Below are 26,533 nucleotides of genomic sequence, written 5' to 3'. Positions count from 1 at the left end.
TCTGATGTGTGAGATTACAGTGGGGCCCATAAAGGCCATCCTATCTGATGTGTGAGATTACAGTGGGGCCCATAAAGGCCATCCTATCTGATGTGTGAGATTACAGTGGGGCCCATAAAGGCCATCCTATCTGATGTGTGAGATTACAGTGGGGCCCATAAAGGCCATCCTATCTGATGTGTGAGATTACAGTGGGGCCCATAAAGGCCATCCTATCTGATGTGTGAGACTACAGTGGGGCCCATAAAGGCCATCCTATCTGATGTGTGAGACTACAGTGGGGCCCATAAAGGCCATCCTATCTGATGTGTGAGACATTTCATGGTGAGGACCACGTGTAATCCTCCTTATAAAATTATAGAAGCGTTGGAGAAACGGTGAAAGCTGAAGCCTTTTATTAAAAAGAAAACAGAAGACATTTTATGGGCGACTCAAGTCCAACCCTGATAAAACTCACTCTAAATAATATTAACGGTACACACTCTGGGAATACTTTTACAATCAGCTTTTCAATCAACTTCTCATTGTAAACAGGATAAATGCTTTACCATACAACTGCTGTTTGCTTCACTGGCTTCACTGTACGATTTCAACATTTAAAATCAATTCTGCTCTTTCAAGCACCTCTCAAAGCTTAAGGGCCACATATCCGATCCTTCACTAAACTCTGCCAAAATCAATTCATATGTAGATGCGTAGATCATTTAAGTCGATTAAACAATATTTCGGTCCATTTAACAAGAATAGTCCCGGCACTGAGGAAAGAGCAAAAACTATACCTCTTGATTTAACTCAACACTAACTGAAAATCCTACCCTCTTTCAGTCTGTCTCTAATACATTCTATCACAAACTCTCTCCTTTCTTCCCTCTACAGTCCCCTCTATGAGATGGTCTCCTCTAGGATGAACTCTATGGTGTGTGGTACATCCTGTCCCTCTACCACAGTGACCGAGGGGATCTCATGTCCCTCCATGATGGCTGACAGGGAGGGGACAGAGATGGCCTGACCACCCAAGAACACCACCTGGGAGGACCCAGCCTGCCCAGAAAACATAGCCCCAGAGGAGTGCTCTGAGACGGGCACGGCCGGCACCATCACCCCCTCTGTGGTTCCATCCGTCTGGACGAGCAGAATGGTCTGCACCGCCGACTCCCCCTCGCCACCCAATCCTGTCCCTGTAGACAAGAGCACCCTCGCCCCTTCAGCCTCTACGTCGTTGGCTGTGGTTTCACCCGTTCCGTCGTCGTGGAGACGGATGTGTTTGTCGAGGTTGGAGCGTGAGCGGAAGGCTGAGGGGCAGCGGTGGCAGGTGTAGGGCGTCTCTCCGCTGTGGATGCGGGCGTGCTCAGTAAGACGGCCAGCCACACTGAAGGCTTTACCACACACCCAGCAGCAGAAGGGCCGCAGGCCGCTGTGGATACGCTCATGGTCCTTGAGGTGAGGCAGCTGGCGGAAACGCTTCCCACACGTAGAACACTGAGAGAGGAGGAGGAGGGGACGTGGGGAGTGGAGAGACAGAGCAGAGAAGAGGAGGAGAGAGTGCAGAAAGGAGAAGAGGAGAGAGGAGAGGCAGAGCAGAGAAGAGGAGGAGAGAGAGAGAGGGAAAGAGTGCAGAAAGGGGAAGAGGAGAGAGAGAGGAGAGGCAGAGAGTGAACAGAAAGAAAGAGGGAGGAGAAGTTGAAGAGGAGAAAGGTGGAAGAAGAGTGGAGGGGAGAAGGATGGGTAGGATTGGAAAACATAACGAGAGAACAAGGACAAGAGGAGAAGAGCGAACATTAAAATTCATAGATTTCATATCTTGAAAACTTATGAAAACATATTTTCTGAAACACTTCTCCAAATTTGTAGACAGGGCACTTCTGGCTGAAGAGGCAGAAGAATAGGAGGGGTAGAAAAACAATGTGTGAGAAGAGAGAGAGAGAGAGAGAGAGAGAGAGATCTAGGGAGGGCAGAGGACAATGGTAGGTAGAGATAAAGAACAGAAAGAGGGACACAGGGGACCGAACAGAAAAAAAGAAGCTGACAGAACAGAGCTGCACTACTACTGCAGGACATTCATCTTTTTCCACACAGCAGTGTTACCTGCCTGTCTGCCATACTGAATGACCACAGAGACAACGCCTACCATTAGTAGAACCAGAGGGAATCGGCAGGGACATTCTCACCAATAACTTTACAGCTTTGACTGCATTTTTTATTGAACTATAGAAGCCTGGGGCTGTTCTGCCACACATTGTGCCACAGTGAGCAGAGAGGCTGGTTGGTCCTGAGTTTAGGACGCTGCCCAATGGAGCTGGGTCCCAGAATAGTAACACAGAGGGGAGATGGTAGGCTCTAACTCAGCCCCACTCATTAATCATAGGAAGTGTAAAGAGGGAGGGAGGACACCAGCGGGCATAATATACTGGGGTGACCACAACCACAGCTTGTATTTTTTAGATGAGATGATTAGATTTGTTTATTAGTCACATGCACAGGGTCGCAGATGTCATTTGCAGGGTACAGTGACATTGTTAAGCTCCGAGCTCCAATGGTGCAGGTCAAAAAGAGAAGTGAATAAAACAATAATGATACATATTTACAACTGTAACAATGATACATTTCCATTGGGGGGTGGGGCAGGGTGAATGTCCATTGGGGGAGCAGCAGGGGGGAAGTGAGAAGTGAATGAAACAATAATAAAAGTAACCACAGGCAGAACCACGACCAAAGTCTTGTCCAGAAGGCCTCTTCTGCTTCTGAATAAAATTAACAATCTAATTGATCCCTTGTAGTAGACTGGTTTTAAATCCCCTCAGAACAAGACACACCATAACGAACGTCAGTCGTGCGCAGTAGATAACCCACCACACACACACAATCGATCATCTCCACCTCCCCACCCCTTTACCTCGAAGGGCCTCTCATCGGTGTGGATCCTCATGTGGACGTTGAAGGTGGAGGTGTAGGCAAAGTCCTTCCCACAGATCTGGCAGTGGAACCTCTTGGAGCCACGGCCCTTCCCCATAGTCCCCTGGCAGTGGGCCACAATGTGCTCCCCGAGGGCAGAGCTGGAGGCGAAGCGCCGTCTGCAGGGGGACAGGGGGCAGCGCAGGGGGGTCTGACCCGTATGGGACAGCCGATGGAGGTCCAGACCCTCCTGGGTCATACAGCAATGACCACACATATCACACTCCACCTGGATGAGCAGAGAGAGGGACACATCTATAAGGTATAACTAGTGTAGAGTAAGATCCTACTATTACAGTATCTATGTTTATAAGGTATAACTAGTGTAGAGTAAGATCCTACTATTACAGTATCTATGTTTATAAGGTATAACTAGTGTAGAGTAAGATCCTACTATTACAGTATCTATGTCTATAAGGTATAACTAGTGTAGAGTAAGATCCTACTATTACAGTATCTATGTCTGTAAGGTTTAACTAGTGTAGAGTAAGATCCTACTATTACAGTACCTATGTCTATAAGGTATAACTAGTGTAGAGTAAGATCCTACTATTACAGTATCTATGTTTGTACAGTGCCTTCACATATTCACACCCCTTGACTTTTTCCACATTTTGTTGTTACAAAGTGGAATTAAAATGGATATAATTGTAATTATTTTGTCAACGATCTACACAAAATACTCTGTCCAAGTGGAAGAAATATTAGAACATTTGTAAAAAAACATATATATATAAAAAAATATATCTTGATTAGACAAGTATTCAACCCCTTGAGTCAGTCAATACATGTTAGAATCACCTTTGGCAGCGATTACAGCTTTGAGTCTTTCTGGGTAAGTCTCTAAGACCTTTCCACACTTGGATTGTGCAACATTGAATAATTTAGAAAATAATAATGAGCCAAACTCTGTCAAATTGGTTGTTGATCATTGCCAGACAACCATTTTCAGGTCTTGCCATAGATTTTCAAGCAGATTTAAGTCAAAACTAACTCAGCCACTCCAGTGCAGATTTGGCCTTGTGTTTTAGGTTACTGTCTTGCTGAAAGATGAATGAATATCCCAGTGTCTGGTGGAAAATAGACTGAACTAGGGATGGGCATGAATAATCGTTGTCAAAACTCCATCTTTAACCAGAGGTCAATATTATTTCAAATACTGTAAAACAATTGTCAAAGTTTTGTCTTGAAACAACGTCAATTTGCTTTGACTGTTCCATACTGTCATGACGTGGCCCTCTTTGGGTATAGCAAGTACCATCCCCCTCTCTCTCACCACCTCTCTTCCCCCTACACCCAGGTTCTTTTATCTCAGGTCATAAATTGCTAGAGGAGACTCTCTCCTCATGGCCAGGTAGTATAGAGAGAGAGAGAGTCTCACAGGAGAACAAAGGAACTTCTTCTACATCACAGAACTAGAGAACTGAACAATATCTATGTTTTGGAGAATGTGTAAAAGGTCGGTGGAGAAGCCAGCTAAGACTGGTCAGTTTTGTTTCATGTTGTGACCTCATTGAAAGACAATACAGCCACATTACCATAACTCTGTTTATAAAGGAGCCTCCATTATGAGGTTTGCATCTAATTATTGTATAAAATGAATGAGTAAAGATGAAACTATTTGTGAAATTATGTAATTTGATTTTAAACCGTTAATGTGAGAGAATTGTACTCCCTTTAAAGTTGAACTAGGTCATTGACCTGCCCCATGAGCATAGACATTGATCTGGCGTCATGGGACAGCCCTTTTCTACTGTTCCAAATAAAATCCCCACCTGAAGAAAACCTCTTTAGACCACGCGTACCTCGGTAAGCTGAGGGGACAAAGGTTGAATAGAGACCACAAAACCTCTGTATAAGCTAAGGTTGTAATGGTTGTTGAATTCCTAACCAAACAACATGGAGCATTGGCTACACTGTGGAAATGGTTAAACTCAGACTATCGATACCGACAGAATAAGAGCAAATCTTCGATACTAATTACTAGTCTGCAGCTAGGAATTATGTCGACCTGGAATGCAAAGACCGACAACCGCCAAAACATCTATTCTATAAGAACATTTCTGAATGGGACTCTGACGTATCCATTCTAACCACGAGAGACGACTTGGAAGCAGATGGAAAGTTCATCCGCTCGTCTCTAACAGAAAGACGGACGATTCCAACAGAGATCTTGGACGACACACTGAGCGTCAATATACATTGATTGCAATGATTCCTGAATGAGTGAGGTTTAATGTGCAAAGGATTAGCATTTCAATCAATATAATTAGCAACTGTGTAGTGACTCTTGTAATTCCCGCCCTTCTCAGTCCAGACCCACTTCCCTTTGTCCACCAAGCAGTCATATCGGCTTAGCCCACTAGGGAACATCCCCTGTCATTTCCTTGTAACCATATCTACGGTTTGTTTGTTTATGCATTTATTTAGTTAGTAAATACATTATTAAGACAATTGATGTATGGATGATTCATGGTAAAGGCTGGGTTCGTGCAGATAATCAACAATTTACAACGTTCGGAATGAGACTAACGTGAGGTAAAGAATAATTAATTAATTCATTAGAAGACTAATTGATCAGATATTAAAATATCTGAAGAGTTATATTAGGAAAATTATAACTTTGTAATCTGAAGATTTTCCTTGGTGCCCTGACTTCCTAGTTAATTACATGTACATGATTAGTTTTTAATCAAGTAATAATCATTACAGAGAATTGATTTGATAAAATAAGTCTTCACTTTAATGATGACAAAGACACGACAATGTGCACATGTGCATTTGTACAGTGGAGACCCGTCATTCAGGGCAGGTGGGGCAGAGCCTGTTAAGCTACAACAACAAAAAAATATATATAAAAATTACAAATAAATTGTTTTTTGTTGCGTGTTTTGCATGTTATTTTGTTATATGTGACATATCAGTTGCAAAACAATGTAAAAATATATGTATATATATAAAAATTTGTTAATAAAGCCGCATAAAAACGACTATTTTTTGCTTTGAGTAAGGCAGCTCCAAAATGCAGGTGTTTCAGCCTAGCTCAGTGCTTTATGTGGTGGAGGGGTAGCCGGCTGAAAATGCAGAGCGTATGGGTTGGTAATCTTCTTTAGTTGCACCATGATTGGCTCAGTGTTCTGTCACTCATGGGGACACCATGTCGACACAAAATTTACAGGGAGAGCTTGAAAGATCAAGACCCTTGAGTGCTACCATAGATTTACATTAGAAGTACCCATCCAAGAAGGATCAAAGTCATTGGCCACGGATAAAATGATGTCAAATCACGTTATATCTACCGTAGCTTTGATTGGACTGATCATGTCAACATCATACTTTCAAAGTCTTGGCTAGCAAGTTGGACAAGCAGTCTTCATGAATCACTTCGACCATTTACTGGCACATCCTTTTCAATCATTGTCATATGAAGAGAAATTATGGATAAAAAGTATCGGTGCTTATCAGCCATTGGACGTAAACATTAATTAACACAAATCCAAATCCAACAATGAGTGGTTTGGAAACCATCAGTGGCTAACTGCAAACGCTGCAAAGCAATCCCTATTTTGCTTCCCCTACCTGCTATTCGGTGGAGATGTTGTGTGGTGCAAGTCTGGGTTTAAGGGTTTATTTTCCAAGCTTAAAATGATAAACATTCACACGCAACACCATGGGCCAGAAAAGGTTGAATACATGGCCATGCTGTCAAGCCAGCATGACTTCTGCCGCGTTGAATACAACTGGAAATGCAGGAAATCTCAGACTTTATGAGTTCAACCTCTCCCTGACGGAGTCTGTAAGACCTACTGTACATGTTTCAAGCAGACAACCATAGTCCCTGTGCCCAAGGAAGCAAAGGTAACCTGACCAGTAGCACTCACGTCGGTAGCCATGAAGTGCTTTGAAAGGCTAGCCATGGCTCACATCAACAGCATCCCCCGGGATACCCTAGACCCACTCCAATTCGCATACCGCCCCAACAAATCCACAGATGACACAATCTCAATTGCACTCCACACTGCCCTTTCCCACCTGGACAAAAAGAACACCTATGTGAGACCGCTGTTCATTGACTACAGCTCAGCTAGTGACATTTAGAATTTGTTAGCCTAGGGTCTAGGCTATTACCTTAACCATAGACAGGTTTCACTCTGAAAATATTCAAAAACATTAGTCTGATAAAGAAAGAGCGTATTTTCATCAGAATCATTAAGTCTCTGACGAACCATCAAACAGGCAAAGTGTCAATACAGGACTAAGATGGAGTTGTACTACACCGGCTCTGACGCTCGTTGGATGTGGCAGGGCCTGCAAACCATTAGACTACAAAAGGGAAGCACAACCGAGAGCTGCCCAGTGATACGAGCCTACCGGATGAGTTAAACTACTTCTATACTTACCTCGAGGCAAATAACACTGAAACATGCATGAGAGCACCAGCTGTACCGGAAGACTGTGTGATCACGCTCTCCACAGCAGATGTAAGTCCTTTAGACAGGTCAACATTCACAAGGCCGCAGGGCCAGACGGATTACCAGGACATGTACTGCGAGCATGCGCTGACCAACTGGCAAGTGTCTTCACTGACATTTTCAACCTCTCCTTGTCCGAATCTGTAATACCAACATGTTTTAAGCAGACCACCATCATGCCTTTGCCCAAGAACACTAAGGCAACCTGCCTAAATGACTACCGACACGTAATATTCACGTCTGTAGCCATGAAGTGCTTTGAAAGCCTGGTCATGGCTCACATCAACAACATCATCCCAGAAACCCTAGACCCACACTTTGCATACGTCCCAAACAGATCCACAGATGATGCAGTCTCTATAACACTCCACACTGCCCTTTCCCACCTGAACAAAAGGAACACCTATGTGAGAATGCTATTAATTGACTACACCTCAGCATTCAACACCATAGTGCCATCAAAGCTCATCAATAAGCTAAGGCCCCTGGGACTAAACACCTCCCTCTGCAACTGGATCCTGGACTTCCTGACAGGCTGCCCCCAGGTGGTAAGGGTAGGTAACAACACATCCGCCATGCTGATCCTCAACACAGGGGACCCTCAGGGGTGTGTGCTCAGCCCCCTCCTGTACTCCCTGTTCACTCATGACTGCACGGCCAGGCACGACTCCAACACCATCATTAAATTTGCCAATGACAACAGTGGTAGGCCTGATCACCGACAACAACAAGACAGCCTATAGGGGAGGTCAGAACCTGGCCGTGTGGTGCCAGGACAACAACATCTCCCTCAACGTGATCAAGACAAAGGAGATTATTGTGGACAACGGGAAAAAGAGGATCGAGCACGCCCCCATTCTCATCGACGGGGCTGCAGTGGAGCAGGTTGAGAGCTTCAAGTTCTTTCGTGTCCACATCACCAACAAACTAACATGGTCTAAGCACACCAAGACAGTTGTGAAGAGGGCACGACAAAACCTATTCCCCATCAGGAGACTGAAAAGATTTGGCATTGGCCCTGAGATCCTCAAAGGGTTCTACAGCTGCACCATCGAGAGCATTCTGACGTGTTGGATCACTGCCTGGTATGGCAACTGCTCGGCCTCCGACCGCAAGGCCCTACAGAGGGTAGTGCGAACGGCCCAGTACATCACTGGGGCCAAGCTTCCTGCCATCCAGGACCTCTATACACCAGGCGGTGTCAGAGTAAGGCCCTGAAAATTGTCAAAGTCTCCAGCCACCCTAGTCATAGACTGTTCTCTCTGCTACCACACGGCAAGCGGTACCGGAGCGCCAAGTCTAGGTCCAAGAGGCTACTAAACAGCATCTAACCCCAAGCCATAATATTCCTAAAAATCTAGTCAAATGGCTACCCAGACTATTCACATAGCCCCCCCACACCACTGACACTCTCTGTTTGTCGTTTAGGGGCTCGTAAGCAAGCATTTCACCTGTTGTATTCGGCACATGTGACTAATACAATTTGATTTGTATATAAGGTATCATACTATTACAGTAGACATTTATATAAGGTATCATACTATTACAGTATATATATATATATATATATACATACATACATACATACATACAACACACAGTGGGGCAAAAAAGTATTTAGTCAGCCACCAATTGTGCAAGTTCTCCCACTTAAAAAGATGAGAGAGGCCTGTAATTTTCATCATAGGTACACTTCAACTAAGGCAGACAAAATGAGAGAAAAATCCAGAAAATCACAATGTAGGATTTTTTATGAATTTATTTTCAAATTATGGTGGAAAATAAGTATTTGGTCACCTACAAACAAGCAAGATTTCTGGCTCTCACAGACCTGTAACTTCTTCTTTAAGAGGCTCCTCTGTCCTCCACTCGATACCTGTATTAATGGCACCTGTTTGAAGGTGTTGTTATCAGTATAAAAGACACCTGTCCACAACCTCAAACAGTCACACTCCAAACTCCACTATGGCCAAGACCAAAGAGCTGTCAAAGGACACCAGAAACTAAATTGTAGACCTGCACCAGGCTGGGAAGACTGAATCTGCAATAGGTAAGCAGCTTGGTTTGAAGAAATGTGGGAGCAATTATTAGGAAATGGAAGACATACAAGACCACTGATAATCTCCCTCGATCTGGGGCTCCACGCAAGATCTCACCCCGTGGGGTCAAAATGATCACAAGAACTGGGATAATGTCATATGGTCAGATGAAACCAAAATATTACTTTTTGGTAAAAACTCAACTCGTCGTGTTTGGAGGACAAAGAATGCAGAGTTGCACCCAAAGAACACCATACCTACTGTGAAGCATGGGGGTGGAAACATCATGCTTTGGGGCTGTTTTTCTGCAAAGGGACCAGGACGACTGATCCGTGTAAAGGAAAGAATGAATGGGGCCATGTATCGTGAGATTTTGAGTGAAAACCTCCTTCCATCAGCAAGGGCATTGAAGATGAAACGTGGCTTGGTCTTTCAGCATGACAATGATCCCAAACACACCGCCCGGGCATCGAAGGAGTGGCTTTGTAAGAAGCATTTCAAGGTCCTGGAGTGGCCTAGCCAGTCTCCAGATCTCAACCCCATAGAAAACCTTTGGAGGGAGTTGAAAGTCCGTGTTTCCCAGCAACAGCCCCAAAACATCACTGCTCTAGAGGAGATCTGCATGGAGGAATGGGCCAAAATACCAGCAACAGTGTGTGAAAACCTTGTGAAGACTTACAGAAAACGTTTAACCTCTGTCATTGCCAACAAAGGGTATATAACAAAGTATTGAGATAAACTTTTGTTATTGACCAAATACTTATTTTTCACCATAATTTGCAAATAAATTAATAAAAAAATCCTACAATGTGATTTTCTGGATTTTTTTTTCTCTCATTTTGTCTGTCATAGTTGAAGTGTACCTATGATGAAAATATTTTTAAGTGGGAGAACTTGCACAATTGGTGGCTGACTAAATACTTTTTTGCCCCACTGTATATGTATATATATATATATATATAAGGAATAACTAGTATAGAGTAGGCGGCCAGTGTACCTGTCCCATGGAGCGTCCCCGTCCCTGTCCCCGGCCACGGCCCACAGTCTTGTCCTCCTCTGAGCTGGTACAGCGCTGCAGATGGATGTCCAACACTGACTGGTTCAAGAACTGGGAGGAACAGTGGGGGCACAACACTGGCTCCTTATCTGGGGAGATGGGGTGGGCAGAATGAGTTAATTAGTTAATAAATGAGTGTTTATCACAGTCCAAACAGTGTCCGAGAGTGTACATGGGGTGGCAGGTAGCCTAGTAGTTAGAGCTTTGGGCCAGTAACAGAAAGGTTGCTCGATCGAATCCCCAAGCTGACAAGGTAAAAATCTGTCGTAGGCAGTTAACCCACTGTTCCTAGGCCGTCATTGTAAATAAGAATTCTTATCGGACTTTCCTCGTTAAATAAAAGGTTAAATAAAAATACAATAAAAACATGAAATCAGTTGAAATACACTAAACATGGAAAGGACAGGGATGTATAGATTGAGTGGGTATTTAGACAGTCACATGCCCTGGTCACAGGCCCCTCCTGTCCCTACCCACCAAAACACACACTGGGTTACAGGGTATTCTGTACTGTCATCAATCAGTATATGCTACAGTATGTGGCTTAAGGTAACTTATTTATAGACACACAGACAGACACATGCACTACTGTTGGCAGTCTGGATGTTGGTAAACACTCTCAGGCTCTCTGTCTGTTTCTGTGTAGCTAAAGGAGAAAAAGAAGATGAGAGAAGAAGCTGAGCTTTGATATTTCCCCATCTTAGCCACCGGCGTCTACAGTTACCATGGCAATGCCAACCCAGCAGAATTCTCCCTCCCGGCTGGAGCGTTCACCAGTCCCCCCTGAGGAGCCCTCCGTTGAAACATTTAATAAGGAACCTCTCCATCAATAGATCATTAACTAATAATCAATGAATCAATTCCAACCAATCACATATCTCTCTCTCTCTCTGAGATGCGGTCATTTCTGACGCCGACCGCACCGATGAGGTCAGCTGCAGCTACGTTGCCGCGACCCATTATTGGTGGGGTCGATTCGATAGACCAGAATTGGAGGATCCTCCATCTTTTAAATCCCCAGTTTGGGAACATGTAGGCTTCCCAGTAGATTACAGGGGTGATGGATAGAGTTGTGGATAAAACGGTAACACTAAGTCGCCACTCTCAACGAGAATAGCCTATGTAGCTAACAACACTTCAAATATGTTGACACATTTACGGCAACATCAGTGGGCCCCAGTATACCAGAGTAAGATGGAAACGCAAAGAAACTACACAACATCGTTTTCCCTCTGCATTCAAGTAGCCCTTGGCAGCTGATTCTGAACGAGCCAAATAAATTACAAGAGCGATAGATAGGCTATGTTTATATTTTTTACCATCTTTGGTGTATAGCTGTGGGTATGCATCCATTCCCGGTGATTTAGAATAGGGGGTATTTACTCCTCATGAAAGTGCTCGAGCCAGGTACGAACTTCCCACTTGCACCCAATTCAGCAAACAGGTTGTACCCGCTCTATATAGACAAACCAAAGCTGAAGTTCTCAATGAATTGGTCAATGCACCCTGTGTTGAGCTTATAGTGACAGCCCATCACATTACCCCGGAGTGGGAGATGTACCACGCTTCAAACACACATTGGACACTGAAGGAGGCAGTATCACGGTGCGTTCATAACCAAGCGGGAATTTACCGCATACAACTGGGAATAATCCACTTGAACGGAGTAATTACTATTGGGAAACTGGTCTATCATCCTGAGAATCCACTTTTCCCACATGGTGACCTCTGACGTCACCTACTAAGGAAATGACCTCTATAACAGCATTTTCGGCAGCTAAATCCAACAAAACATTATTTATAAAAAGCAATCTATTAGTGTGGTTTTTTAATTACAATTTGTTTACAAGTGTGATAGCTGTACTTTTAGTTTATGGTTGACACAGCTTGTTGGCCATTAACTGATCCTTTTTCTCAACGAGTTCAAATCACATGAGTGCATCCAACTGGTATTTACGACTTCACATCTGGTAAATACCCACCTTCCACATGGTTACAAACACAACATCTGAGTGGAAACTTGAGGGCCAACATAACAATCCGGCCATTTTCCCCCTGAACAGAAACCGAATCGTGACCACAAAAATGCAATACCTACCGAACCATAAGTTTGGTGAACAATTATACCCCTAATTATTACTAAGGCGCATGGATTACTTCTGCATACTTAACATGGAAATCAGCTCCATTATGAACAGCTTCACTAATTCACAGCCACACATACACACTATATAATCACCACTGTCCTTATAATCTAATTCATTATGATCTAAAAGGCTAAACTGATCCTAGATCAGCACTTCTACTCTGAGAAGCTTGGATACAGGCACTGGTCTCTGTCTCATCCAGTGCTTATCAGACACACAGAGAGGAGGGCAGCTGAGAGGAGAGGGGAGGAGCTACCTTGGTGAATGAGAGAGTGCAGGTCCAGCTCCTTCCTGCGTTTGAAGGCCTCTCCACAGACAGAGCAGGGGAACGGGTGGCTGGTGTGGAGCAGTCTGATGGACAGAACACAATGAAGGGAAGAGAAAAGGGAAAGAAGTGTAAACAACTAATATTAATAATACACTTCTGAATAAATTACAAAAATGTTTTGGGGGTTTTTCAGAGCAGAAAATGAAAAAAAGAGAGGGATAAAAACAAAGCTATAAAAAAACGAGGGCTATAATACAGTACTGCAATGAGCAACATGTTTTTCTTGGAAGCTGAGAAAGAATTAAAGCTGTGAGGAAGAGGGACAAAAGGAGCACCACCATCATCAACACTATTAGTACCAGTGAGCTGCTGCACATAACACTGCAGTGTGTCATTCGTAGATGCATGTAAGCCACGCTTCAAGGGCCCACTGTAATCCTCATCCACAGAGGAGGAATAACACACACAACCACATGCTGGCTATCACCTTAGTGTCACAGTATTAGGATTACCTCCAGACCTGTGTGCTTAACCATGTTGTTAAGCCTTTTAAGGTTCAATATGGAGTCATTAGGTGTGTCATATAATACAATGGCTGCAGATGAATGGGTGGTTTCAGTGTGTGATGAGATATGAGAGCCTATGTTTATCCATTCCATAATGGCAGGATATATCCCTGGGGAAGGAGAGGGAGGAGAACCACTGGGATGTATTTAACTGTCTGGATCAGTGTTGTGTTTGATCACTAGCACAGTGTTTCCCCGCCCTGGTCCTCCAGTACCCCCAACAGTACACAGCTTCGTTGTAGCCCTTGACAAACACACCTCATTCAACTCATTGAGGGCTTGATGATTAGCTGACAAGTTGAATCAGGTGTGTTTGTCCAGGGTTACAATAAAAATGTGTACTGTTGGGGGTACTGGAGGACCAGGGTTAGGAAACACTGCGGTGGTGGAAGAGTTCACCTAAACACATTTCTTCAGCAGTGGAGCTATTCAACTCTTAACTACAGTCCTGCAGTGTCATGGTTGTATTCTAGCCCAGCATTAAAACCCTCAGATTCCACTAATCAACCCTGGCTAGCAGGTGTTTTAGTGCTCACCACTAGCCAATGCATTACAAGCAGCTGAGTTAATGTCCTTGGTAACGATAATGTTCATCACACTGTCCTAGATGGTCAGTGTGGGCATCAGGCCAGCTAAAGAAATAATGAATCACTGAAAAATACATTGTGTTCTACGTATAATTTATGACTGATTTGTAAAGTACTTAACCCCATCGTTTAATATTAGATGGTAAACATAGTGTGTGTGCTGTGGACCACTTATAGCCCTATATAAACGGTCTGGTCGATCATCCCTTTGCACAGGGCTGACAATAAGAATCAATATTTTAGGCAAAGATGACCCTGAGAATTAAAGCTTCAGTCCAGGTCATCTCTCCACACCCCCCAGTGTTCGCTAATGAGAGGGGGTGTAGGGATACGGACTGTACCCTGCAGAGACACTGGGACTTCCTGCTTCGCGCCAACTACACATTGGCATACAGTTCCAAGGGTAACGTTCTATTCACTCTCTGATCACACCCTCCTATTGATCCCCGGATCATTTCTCCTGCCTCACCTCCTCCCTCCCCGCATCCCCCACCTCTAGTTCCTCAGCCGGTCTGTCTCCATCGCCTTGTCATCCTACCCCTTATCGTTATCATCTTAATTTACCGCCGCCCGCCTGTCAATCATCGCTGGCAAGGGCTCAAGGGCACTGAGGCATCTCTGTTAACAACTCGGATTAAATCCCCTCACTGTGTAGGAACAGGGTCCGGCCTGTGTTTGGGTTATGTGTAGCACATCTCCTGTTCTCAGTCCAGTCTTATGCTCTACTGTCACTGTAAATACAGTACTGTGGTGTGTTTGTTTCTCCCTGTAAAACATGGAGGGTTCAATCAAGGTAACTTACACATTGAAATGCGTCACCTGTGTTCCTTGTCTAATCTAGTTCTGTGAAACAGGCCTTTGGGGTTGATTTCAACCTGCACATTTAATTGAGTCACAGCCCAGTCACACCCGTCCGTACCTGTGCTCCTGCAGCTGTTGGTCAGTCTGGAAGCGAGCAGTGCAGTTGGGACAGGCGAACAGCTGGCTTTCTCCATCCTCCCCCTCTGGTGTCCTCTTCTGCAGGGATGTCATTGACACAGCACAACATCAGGGGAAACAACTAACAGCCTGTCTCAATGTTAACGTAGAGACAAATAGCATTCCTGAATTTCTCTGATCTTTAAGAGCCTCAGTGTGTACAGATATTTGTTCTAGCCCAGCAGCAACACACCCGATTGGGCTCGAACAAAACCTTGTTCACGCTGTGGCTCTCCAGGACTTGTCTGTGGTGTGTTCAGAGATGTTCTCATTGTAAGACATTCCAAAAACAATCAGGTAATCCAGGGCTATGTCCCAAATGGCTCCGCATTCCCTATATATTAAAAACTACTTTGACCAGAGCCTGATGGAGACCAGAGCCCGATGGAGACCAGAGCCCGATGGGGACCAGAGCCCGATGGGGACCAGAGCCCTATAGGCCCTGGTCAAACGTAGTGCACCACATAGGGAATAGTGTACTATAAGGTGCAGTGACCCCCCATGTCTGACCTTCCATCGGGACCTGCGGCGGCGGGATTTGGGCTGGCTGTGGGTGAGGCCGTGCCTCTTCAGGGCGCCCGGCTGGGAGAAGCGCTTGCCACACACGGAGCAGGGGAAAGGTTTGGTGCCCATGTGGGTCAGGCTGTGGCGCAGCAGGTTGGGAGAGGACGCAAACGACTTCTGACACACCTGAATTAACCAAGAAGAAGAACGAAGATGAATTTGATTGACAGAAGCCCAGTACAACATAGCTATTTCACATAGCACAAGAGCACTAAGATTTCATCACATAGATTAAACAGAAAAATAAACATTAAGTATATAATAGGAAGCTATTCCTAACTAACTCCTGCTACTTGTTGATACACAACTAGTTTCAGTCATTACCATCAATATTTCACAGCATTTTCAATAGAACACATGTCCAGTCTAGCAGTACCTTGCAGGTGAAGAGCTTTTCTCCGGTGTGGCTGAAGACATGAGCGCGGAGGAACCCCCTGCGTGTGAAGGTCTGGCCACAGTGGGGGCAGACGTGGGGGAGAGGGGTGCGGGACCAGTCCTGCATCAGCTTGGCTGGAGGAGGGAGGTTGGTGTCCGGTTGTTCCCCCACTACAGTCTTCTCCTCCTGCTCTTCCTTAAGGATGACTGGATTCACCTCTTTACCCTGGTCTTTGTTCTCTGCCCAATGAGGAGAGAGCATGGTCAGAAACTATTGACGGTCCGTCAAAATAACCTTAAACAATAGTGAAACTTAGCAATATTCCTTTTGGATTGGAATCAGTTATTATTCTATTTTTTACAGCAGAGTTAAGTCTTCCCACTATGTTGAACCCAGCTGCCACTGGGTCGAACCTACCATTGAGATCGTTGATGCTGCGTATCCTGATAGCAGGTATTTTCGCTGGCGAGCCTGACGCAGCACTGGACGAGGCGGCGGGTGGAGACAGCATCCTCTTGGGGGCGCGGGGGCTTCCCTGGGGGGGTGTGGCTGCTCCTGCCCCAGTCCCTGGTTCCCCGCGGTGCTGGCGTCGGTGGTAAAGGTACTGGGTGGTGTTCATGAAGCTCTGGCCACACTGGGAACAGTGGTGGAGGGGCTCGTTCAGGCCGTGCTTGTCCCTACGGTGGGCACTGAGCTCTGGCTCTTTACTGAAGCTGGCTCCACACTGGGCACACAGGAAACTCTGGACCACCTTGGGCACCTGAACCGGAGCACAGGTAGAGACAGTGGAAGTAGAGGAGGTTTCATTCTGGTTCTGCTCCTCAGTTCCATTGTTCTGGGAATCCGCCACCCCCGCTGTCTCCTCTTTAGACTCTTCCACCATCTCTTCCACCACCTCTTGCTGCAGTGTTACTATTTTGTAATCCTGGTAATCTGCATCCTGCATCTGTCCTCCCTGGGCCTGGGTTTGTATGACCCCCTCCTTGCCTTTCTCCTTGTGCTGCTTGCGGTGGTAGAGGAAGAGGGTGGTGTTGAGGAAGCTCTCCCCACACACGGTGCAGTGGTGCAGGGCTTCCTTGAGGCCATGCTGGGACTTGCGGTGGGTGACCAGCTCAGACACCATGCCGAAGCTGGAGCCACAGTCCACACACAGCAGGCTGGACGGGGGCTTGAGCTTCTTGGCTGCCTTTATCCTGTAGAAGTAGGATGTCTGCTCAGGGTTATCGGCTGGGAGGTCCTGGGAGGAAACGGGGTCTGGGGGGTCCTGGGAGGGAGTGGGGTCTGGGGGGTCCTGGGAGGGTGCGGGGTCTGGGGGGTCCTGGGAGGGAGCGGGGTCTGGGATGGACTGGCTGTCTGGTGCAGACTGGGCCTCTGTAGATGAATGAGCTGCCTGAGCCTGGATCTCAGAGGCTTTAGATCCAGTGGATTCCCCTACGCTCTCTGTTTCTGGCTCTTCCTCGCCTCCTTCCTGCCCTCTGTTGGTGGCGTTTGGCAGATACATGTGATCCAGGGTGGCTGATATGTCCTCTGCACTCATCCCATCCTCCTCTTTCTCTGCTGACAGCTGAGACTTCACTACATCCTGCTCCTGCTGGGTTTGTTGTGCCCTCTCCTGACTCCTTCCTCTTCCTCTGCCCCCTCCTCCTTCTTGGTCATCCGTTGAGTTTGGTTCGTTTGGTTCATCTGGACCCAGGTCCACCTCCACTTCAGCCTGACTGTGCTTCCCCTCTCCCTCTGGGGCCAGTTCTGATCCAGATCCAGAGCCGGTCTCTTCTGGTCCTGGTTGGGTGGGTCCTGCCTTGGTCTGCAGACACTGACCATGTTTTCGGTGCTGCTGCCAGAGGATCAGGGAGTGGAACAGGGCGTCACAGTCTCCACACTGGTACAGGATCTTGGGCTGATCTCCTGAGGAAGGCTTATTTGGGCTAGCCATGGCCAGACCTGGTGCACCAGAGCTGGGCAGCACAGAGGAGACACTGGCCTTGGTCTGAGGGGCAGGAGATGGAGCAATGGGCTGGGTATATATCTGCTGCTGGAGAGAGAGAAAAAGAGAATGTGAGAAAAGAAGACAAAACACAAGCTGACCAGTCTGGACAATAATGAGTTAATGAAAACATCAATATGTTTTGGTGTCAAATTTAAAGAACTCCACCTAACAATGGAGGTTTCCATGGCAGTACTGGATAGCAATACCATCACAGGTCAGCAGGTAGCCTAGCAGTTATATGGTTGGGCCAGTAACAAAGGTCGCTGGTTTGAATACACGAGCCGACAAGGTGAAAAACCTAATTTGCTCCATGGGTGCTGTACTACTATGGCTGAGGGATCAATGAGAGCAGACAGAGCAGTCTTGAGATCAACAGAGCCGGGGAGGGGGGGGGGGTAAGGACTGAGGGGCAGGGTGATGATAAATACCACAGGCCTATCAATTGAGTTCAGAGGGCCAGTCCGTGGCGTTTGAGAACTGCTCGTTGATCCATTAGGATGATAAGAACCATCAAGGTCGAGGTTAATGATGTGTTCCTTCAGGAGTGTCTTCATTCAAGCAGAGGCACCACTGTGGCGCATTCTGTTATTAGTAGCCTAGACTGAGTACTACCAGCTTGTTTCTACTTTTGGTAATTTGTTGGCGTCATTGTTGAAACATTTAGTATCGTATGTAGAAACAGATTGCTATTATGGATATAAACTGCTCAAAAAAAATAAAGGGAACACTTAAACAACACAATGTAACTCCAAGTCAATCACATTTCTGTGAAATCAAACTGTCCACTTAGGAAGCAACACTGATTGACAATACATTTCACATGCTGTTGTGCAAATGGAATAGACACCAGGTGGAAATAATAGGCATTTAGCAAGACACCCCCAATAAAGGAGTGGTTCTGCAGGTGGGGACCACAGACCACTTCTCAGTTCCTATGCTTCCTGGCTGATGTTTTGGTCACTTTTGAATGCTGGCGGTGTTTTCACTCTAGTGGTAGCATGAGACGGAGTCTACAACCCACACAAGTGGCTCAGGTAGTGCAGCTCATCCAGGATGGCACATCAATGCGAGATGTGGCAAGAAGGTTTGCTGTGTCTGTTAGCGTAGTGTCCAGGGCATGGAGGCGCTACCAGGAGACAGGCCAGTACATCAGGAGACGTGGAGGAGGCCATAGGAGGGCAACAACCCAGCAGCAGGACCGCTACCTCCGCCTTTGTGCAAGGAGGAGCAGGAGGAGCACTGCCAGAGCTCTGCAAAATGACCTCCAGCAGGCCACAAATGTGCATGTGTCTGCTCAAACGGTCAGAAACAGACTCCATGAGGGTGGCATGAGTGCCCGACGTCCACAAGTGGGGGTTGTGCTTACAGTTTGGCATTTGCCAGAGAACACCAAGATTGGCAAATTAGCCACTGGCGCCCTGTGCTCTTCACAGATGAAAGCAGGTTCACACTGAGCACATGTGACAGACGTGACAGTTTGGAGACGCCGTGGAGAACGTTCTGCTGCCTGCAACATCCTCCAGCATAACGGGTTGGCGGTGGGTCAGTCATGGTGTGGGGTGGCATTTCTTTGGGGGGCCGCACAGCCCTCAATGTGCTCGCCAGAGGTAGCCTGACTGCCATTAGGTACCGAGATGAGATCCTCAGACCCCCTGTGAGACCATATGCTGGTGCGGTTGGCCCTGGGTTCCTCCTAATGCAAGACAATGCTAGACCTCATGTGGCTGGAGTGTGTCAGCAGTTCCTGCAAGAGGAAAGCATTGATGCTATGGACTGGCCCGCCCGTTCCCCAGACCTGAATCCAATTGAGCACATCTGGGACATCATGTCTCGCTCCATCCACCAAAGCCACGTTGCACCACAGACTGTCCAGGAGTTGGCGGATGCTTTAGTCCAGGTCTGGGAAGAGATCCCTCAGGAGACCATCCGCCACCTCATCAGGAGCATGCCCAGGCGTTGTAGGGAGGTCATACAGGCACGTGGAGGCCACACACACTACTGAGCCTCATTTTGACTTGTTTTAAGGACATTACATCAAAGTTGGATCAGCCTGTAGTGTGGTTTTCCACTTTAATTTTGAGTGTTACTCCAAATCCAGACCTCCGTGGGTTGATAAATTTGATAATTTTTGTGTGATTTTGTTGTCAGCACATTCAACTGTGTAAAGAAAAAAGTATTTAATAAGAGTATTTAATTCATTCAGATCTAGGATGTGTTATTTTAGTGTTCCCTTTATTTTTTTGAGCAGTGTAGTTAAATCTCCATAGTTTTAGTAAATACTTTTTGGTTGCTTGTTTTGATGCCGCAAACTAACTAAAATCACCATTACAAGACATTTCAGTCATGTCTGATTTATTTCGTTTCAGAGTAAGTACTCACAACTCAGCGTTTTAGCTCAGTAAAGGAGCGGAGTTATAAAACCAGACTATGAAGCTTGAACTGCCGCTGACACCGTTCTTATCCAACGTGGCAAAAACTAATCCTGCGGACCGCCCGGGGCTCTTGAAATAGCGTCATGTATGTGTGTATTCATATGTTCTTGATGAGAGAGCATTTTCAATGTGACGCTGGTGGTTGAGTCACTGTCTCCTAGAAGGACTAGAGACAGGAAACTGTGTCTACAACCCAAATAGCATCCTATTCCTTAAAGTTCTCAACTTTTGACCAGGGCCCATAGGCCTGTTTGGTCAGTGAAACTGGCTAGTGTGTATGGAGGCCTGTACCATAATGAATTGATTTAATTAACGATTCCAGAACTGGACTTCAACTCGGGAAGTGCACTAAAATATTACACATGGGTCAACATGTAATTAAAGTAACTGAGGGAGCACACCACTTTGCTGAAGTTTCTTTTTAATAACACTTAATCTTTCCCTCTTGGTAAGCAAGATGGGTAATAGGAATGTAATTAAATACATTCATATTACAAAGTGGTTCTACCACGGTGTTCATCTTCCTTTTTAATGCTAAAAAGCAAAGCTTCTAATTTCCTACTAGGCCTCTTCCATGTAATTACAGTTCTCTGCATCTGAACAAGTCAAGTTAAAAAAGGTTTGGTATAATAGCAGCCTACATTCATTTGAAATGTAAACACCCCCTGTTTTATAGCAATGTCGCCTTTAATGTTACACAGAAATGATGATAATCTAGCTAATGAAGTCTGAATGGTAGTAATCAGGCAGCTGACGGCAGAGCAGGGGCCAGAATGCCATAAGGCACTTAGGTTTTATAGAATGTTTCCACAGCGGATTCATCTGTGAGGAGGCCAATGAGCCATCCATCAGGAGGAGGGGTGGAGCTGACTGATTCATCTTTCACGCTCCTTTTCTCTCCCCACTGGCAACTCAAGATGCAATCTGCCTGTCACTCATGACACCACGCTTTATGGTTCTGAGCTTGACGAGACCGTCACCATGGGAGGCTGGGGACACGTTTCGGAGAGCGACGCTGGTAAACGTCACTCACGGTCGACGGCTCACTGTTTCAAACCTCCGAGCATACTGTAGCTGTCATTACGAGGTAGCGATACAGCGGAACAAGGACAGCGTTATTCCCTGTTACATAGTAACAGAAAAAGTATCTGTACATTGGAATATTATAACTCAATATTTGATGTAGAAAGAAATGTGATCCGTCATCTTATTTTATTTATATTAGTGAATATTGTATTGTCTATTTTTATCCTCTAAAAATAAACAAAACAAAAAACAAGAACAGTGCTGGTCATCTAATTTCCTATTATGACTCAAACAAGTGAACTGAAGATTCCTGGTTATGTATGTCTTAACAAAGGATCTAATTCCTTTTGTACTTGGTAGAATGCAGTGCAGTTTTGTAGGCTACAGAGCTTATCAGAGTCCAAAACATGTACGCGTCTGCACAGCAGTGTTCTAGAGTGTTGGACCGTTGGCTTTCATTTTTGAATTCTCAGCGAGGCTCAAGCTATTTTTCAACCGTCACCACATACAAACTGGAGCCTCGTTGGTTGGGAATTTTGAAGGAGCGCGGTCGTGTTGTGCCTCCCCCACAGACGGACCACTGGACTATCACGGCTCTGCGCGTGTGGACTTGGAATTATGCTTCAACCTCACAAGGCTCTCCAATTCACATGGGAGGCCTTGAGCACAATAATGGCGACACTATGAAATGTACACACTATTGCATTAATAAATTGTAATATAATAATATATGCCATTTAGCAGACGCTTTTATCCAGAAGCATTTAGCCTAGATGTGGAAAAGATGAGAAAAGTTTAATAAAAAGTTATTGTTTATCAATGTTCTAGACCTAGCCTATTTAGTTTAAATGTCCATGGAGTTTGAAGCTTCCACTATTACCTGAGTCTGTAGGAAGGGGATGGAGACGGGGGTGGGGGCCCCACTCCCCACATTCTCTGTGGTGCAGGTCAGCTGGTGGGCCAGCACCTCCTCCAGTGTGTCAAACTCTTGGTAGCAGGGGAAGCACATGTACACAGAGGCACTATCCATCGCCATACCTGCAACAGGGAGAGAGAGGAGATCTATCTAGACCAAAACAGTGCATTCAATTCAGGTTGGGTGTTCTGTTTTATGTCTGCAAGCAACACGTGAACGCAATTATTAGCCTATAGCCTAACTAATATGTTATTAACCATTGTGTTGTCTTAAGGGTAAAAAATGACCAGCCACTATGTTTAACAGCAGAGAAAATCCCCTAAATGATATTTTTTCAACTTGAAATTTGATGACTTTTCCTAGCGACCCCAACATCAGAAAAAATGAATCATCTCCTTTGTTCATATTTCCATGAAAGCTGTACACCACCAGGGTACAAATATTGTCTTAGGGTAATTTCTGACCCGGCAGTTATACAATCCTTTACACACCACAAAAACCACCAAGATGCAATGAGAAATTGAGATTATGTGCTACTGATTGAACTAAACATGAGTGCACGTTTCAGTGCCCAACAGGTCGTAGATCTGACTTTTTCAGATGTCCAGGAGGAATAAGAGAACAATGATTTAGAAGAGGAGGAGGTATCTGAAGAAGAAGATAGGGAAGAATACAACCCAGAGCATGATGCATCATCTTTAGATGAAGAAATCCCCCAAGCTGAAAGAGACATTTTTGTCAAAGAGCAGCAAAATAACATGGTTGGTGTCCACTGATTGTGAAGAAGGAAAACCCATATATTCACAAAGTGTGTAATGAATGACAGGTTGTTTCTTTGTGCAACATAGATATGGGGTTTAAAATTCAATTAAGCTGCTTTATTTTAGGGGCTTAGTGAAGGCAGGTCATTTTTTACCCTTAGGTCAAGGGGAGTATACAGAATGTTAAGGCTACACAAGGGTTAACATGTAAATGTAGCATATCCACCCCACCATACACACAGAGCTGATGCATCTAAATAGCATCATCTTTATTTGGAGACCGATTGAGAATGTGTTGTATTACCCCATGTATAAATGCTGGCAAATCCTCATTTAAAATGGGAACGATGTAAAAATATTTGATTTAAATCATGTTGTAAACATTGCCCTCTACTGATGGAAATTAGTATCTTCATGTGTTCCTGGGATTTGGTCAGACTGGAGATTTGAACTTTCAGACAAAATGGCAGTAGGTAATTGTAATTTTGTCCACGCTGGTGCTCCTAAAAGGTAGAGAAGGTATGTATATGTAACAAAACATCTGTAAAAACAAAAAAATGCAATGTTTGTTTTCCAAAGAGGGTTGATGGGTTATTAAAAAATACACTACTGACTTTTCGTCCTCAAGCTAGCTAGCAGTAGCCACCGCAGCCAATTTGGAATAGCATTGTCATTTCAGTGGACATGCCATTCCATAATGGCTGCTGTGACTACTGCTATCTAGCATGAGCACGAAAATGACTTTTCTGGGAAAACTAGCAGAATTTCCATCTTCTCGGTGGAGCCGTGTGGATAAAGGTAAAATTAGGAGTACAGTAGCATATCCCATCCATGCATAGAGGTACGTTTTCCGACCCAAATCTCGTGCTGGCTCCAGTGTCTTAATTATATCATGATTGCGTTCTGACCCCAGTGCAGATGTGTAAGTGTAATGGTAGAGTATCTTCTGGCAATAATAATCTATTCCACAATGGTATATGATTAGGTCATGATTGTAGGCTACTTTATACAGCTTTATAGTTTCCCCAACAGAACTACAGAGAATAACATGCAACACAATACGACAAACAGCTAATACCTTTTAGTGGAATTTTGTACTGACACATTGCAATACGTTCACACTAACTTGGAGTGTTTAATTAGTGAATGGCGCCAAATTAATGCCTAAAGTGATCCAGACTCCAAATCCCAGAGGTCAGCAATTTCGCTGTTTGCTATTTTATATGGTGGCTCACTCGCTGGTGACACTGGCAAGTTTATATTTGGTTTAATTTAGCCAACTAACGTTACTATAGTTAGTTGATGCAGGTTTGTGGGAATATAAATAACGTTAGCCTATTCTGTATTGATTGACAGCCAGCTAGCTAGCAACTAGCTAGCATTTCCGCAAACAAACAATTCAAGCAACGTTTAGCTACATTACCACGATTAATATCACATTAAAACTGATTGAGCTTTATCAATACAAGTCAGTTGTCTGGTTAGCTAAACTAATCCACCACTGTCTGCCAGCAGTCGCTCTGAAGATATTTTATGTGCTTTGTAAAAACGACGAAGAAGGGTGGCATTCACTTCTTCTGTGGTGTAATGGCGGCTGCAGTTTCGATGTAAACGTTGGATGTCTCCCCCCGTTGAGACTCCGCGAAAACAGAAATCAGTCCCTGAAATGTTGTCCTGGCTGAGGTCACATTCCATCCATAAAAAGGGAATTAAGTTAGATAATTACAAAATAACAACTCACCGAAAACTGAAGCCGTTATCTCTTGAAGAAACAAGTTGTGTTATTGTTCCAACATGTTAACAAGGCTTGAGCGGATTGGCTGTCTGCTCTCTCGTACGCCGTACACCAATGGCATTCGACTACACTACACAAAAGAACGCATGCCTTTGGTGCAACGTGATGGCTGTCAAAAGTCCCAAACAGGGCACTTAAATTGTTATGGTTTTTCTGTTTATCAACTCGGTTTTCAATAGTTTTTGTTGCAAATAAGATAGAACATGCAACTTTCATTTAAAAAAAATAATGTTTGTCACACACCAGAAATATGCAGTGACATGCTTACAGTCAGCCATAGTAGTACTGCGCCCCTGGAGCAAATTAGGGTTAAGTACCTCGCTCAAGGGCACACATCGACAGATTTTTCACCATGTGTATTCGAACCAACAACCTTATTGGCGCAACGCTCTAACCGCTAAACTACCTGCCGACCTACCGAATTAGTTGGAACCTTTTTGTTTTTATGTAAACATCTTCTTGGAAGTTGAGCTGTAATCACAACATGATCATGATGCAGCGTATGGCTTTGTGCTATTCATTCATAAAACCTCTGAAAGTCTTGAGCAAGGGCACATCAACATATTTTTCAGTCATGTTGGCTTAAGTATTCAAACCAATGACTTTTCGGTTACTGGCCCAGTGCTCTAACCAATAGGCTACGTGCCACCCTACCCAATTAGTTTGACCTTTTATTTTTTTCATGTACATTTCAACATGATCATGATGCAGCTCATGGCTTTGTGCTATTCATTCATAAAACCTCTGAAAGTCTTGAACTAAGACCTCAATCAATCATGTTTTCATCTTTAAGCCCACAGTAACTGAATGCTTATCTATTCCTCAACAGGCTGCTGAAGCACCATGATTCTGCCCCGTCAAGCATTATATCCAGTAGTTGGTAGAACGTATGAACTGTCCCACAGCATTTCTTCTCTCCCCCGGGCTGTTCGGGAGGACGACCGGTTCCTTCAGAGTGTTTAACCCGGCACCAAATGGTATTAAAGAGGCGTCCGGGCACACAGCCAGGGGAGGGCCAGCTAGGGGCCACTCAATCGCCATGGAAACTGCAAGCTGCTTAACATGCTGCAGAATAACATTATTCATCCTTGACGCATTGTATGACGAGTGGAAACATCCCAGACATGTTCTGCATTGAGGGATGTGGTTCATATACTGGAGAGCCCCTGCTTACCGCTACACTCCGTCTGTCCTCCTCATTCGCTCTCCTGTTTCTAGAGACACTTCTTGTCTCACTGAGCTACTGCTGTGGAGCTGATGGAGCTAAGCGGGTCAGACAAGGCCTCTTCCTGTTAATTCAGTAGTGCTGCCGCCTGGACCTGAGGGGCAGATTTAAACTACAATGTTCACTAGATTTCTCTAAAGCACTGGGAGGCAAAAATTCTGTAGAATCCCATCTATAATTTATGTTGAATATAGAAAAAACAGATGCAGCCAAAAGGTTCAGGAATACCTGGCGACCAAAATGAAATCCTGCCCTCCTTGGCAGTCCAGGTTGAATCATGTTGGATGGAAAAGTTAGAACTAAGAACCCCTCTGAGACCAGTCCACAGGAAAGACAGGTTTGAAGTGTGTACTGATCTACAAGCTCTAGAATAGTTATGGAATAG

At 45.0% G+C, this 26,533-nt stretch overlaps 1 protein-coding gene across 5 annotated transcripts; it reads right to left on the bottom strand.

The window, feature by feature from the left end:
* Positions 1-378: 378 nt before the first annotated feature.
* On the bottom strand, positions 379-25,523 carry LOC110509786 (zinc finger protein 574). Of its 5 annotated transcripts, none has more exons than XM_036969377.2 (10): positions 25,342-25,523; positions 22,332-22,489; positions 16,424-18,038; positions 16,007-16,245; positions 15,577-15,756; positions 15,008-15,105; positions 12,924-13,018; positions 10,461-10,609; positions 2,894-3,181; positions 379-1,479 (listed from the first exon to the last, which is right to left on the bottom strand). In XM_036969377.2, the coding sequence occupies exons 2-10, from the start codon at positions 22,485-22,487 to the stop codon at positions 883-885; spliced, it is 3,417 nt and encodes a 1,138-aa protein (XP_036825272.1). In that variant the 5' UTR covers positions 22,488-22,489; positions 25,342-25,523; the 3' UTR covers positions 379-882. The 5 variants fall into 5 exon arrangements, with proteins under 5 accessions (XP_036825272.1, XP_036825257.1, XP_090081792.1 ...); XM_036969362.2 differs by lacking the exon at positions 25,342-25,523 and adding an exon at positions 24,870-25,243; XM_090225666.1 differs by lacking the exon at positions 25,342-25,523 and adding an exon at positions 24,870-25,210 and having other exon boundaries at positions 16,424-18,035.
* Between the last annotated feature and the right edge of the window lie 1,010 nt (positions 25,524-26,533).

Source organism: Oncorhynchus mykiss, chromosome 3 (genome assembly GCF_057628025.1).
Source record: "Oncorhynchus mykiss isolate SJ-2025 chromosome 3, ASM5762802v1, whole genome shotgun sequence".
Taxonomy (NCBI): Eukaryota; Metazoa; Chordata; class Actinopteri; order Salmoniformes; family Salmonidae; genus Oncorhynchus; species Oncorhynchus mykiss.
Note: the sequence above shows the minus strand (reverse complement) of the source record. Positions and strands in the feature narration are given on the sequence as shown.

Excerpts from the sequence above, each read along its gene's own strand:
- LOC110509786 (XM_036969377.2), bottom strand. The coding sequence starts at position 22,487 with ATGGCGATGGATAGTGCCTCTGTGTACATGTGCTTCCCCTGCTACCAA. Across the intron at positions 15,106-15,576 it reads GCCGCAGGTCCCGATGGAAG|AAGAGGACACCAGAGGGGGA; the intron begins GTCAGACATGGG and ends ACATCCCTGCAG. Across the intron at positions 3,182-10,460 it reads GGGGACGCTCCATGGGACAG|GTGGAGTGTGATATGTGTGG; the intron begins GTACACTGGCCG and ends CTGCTCATCCAG.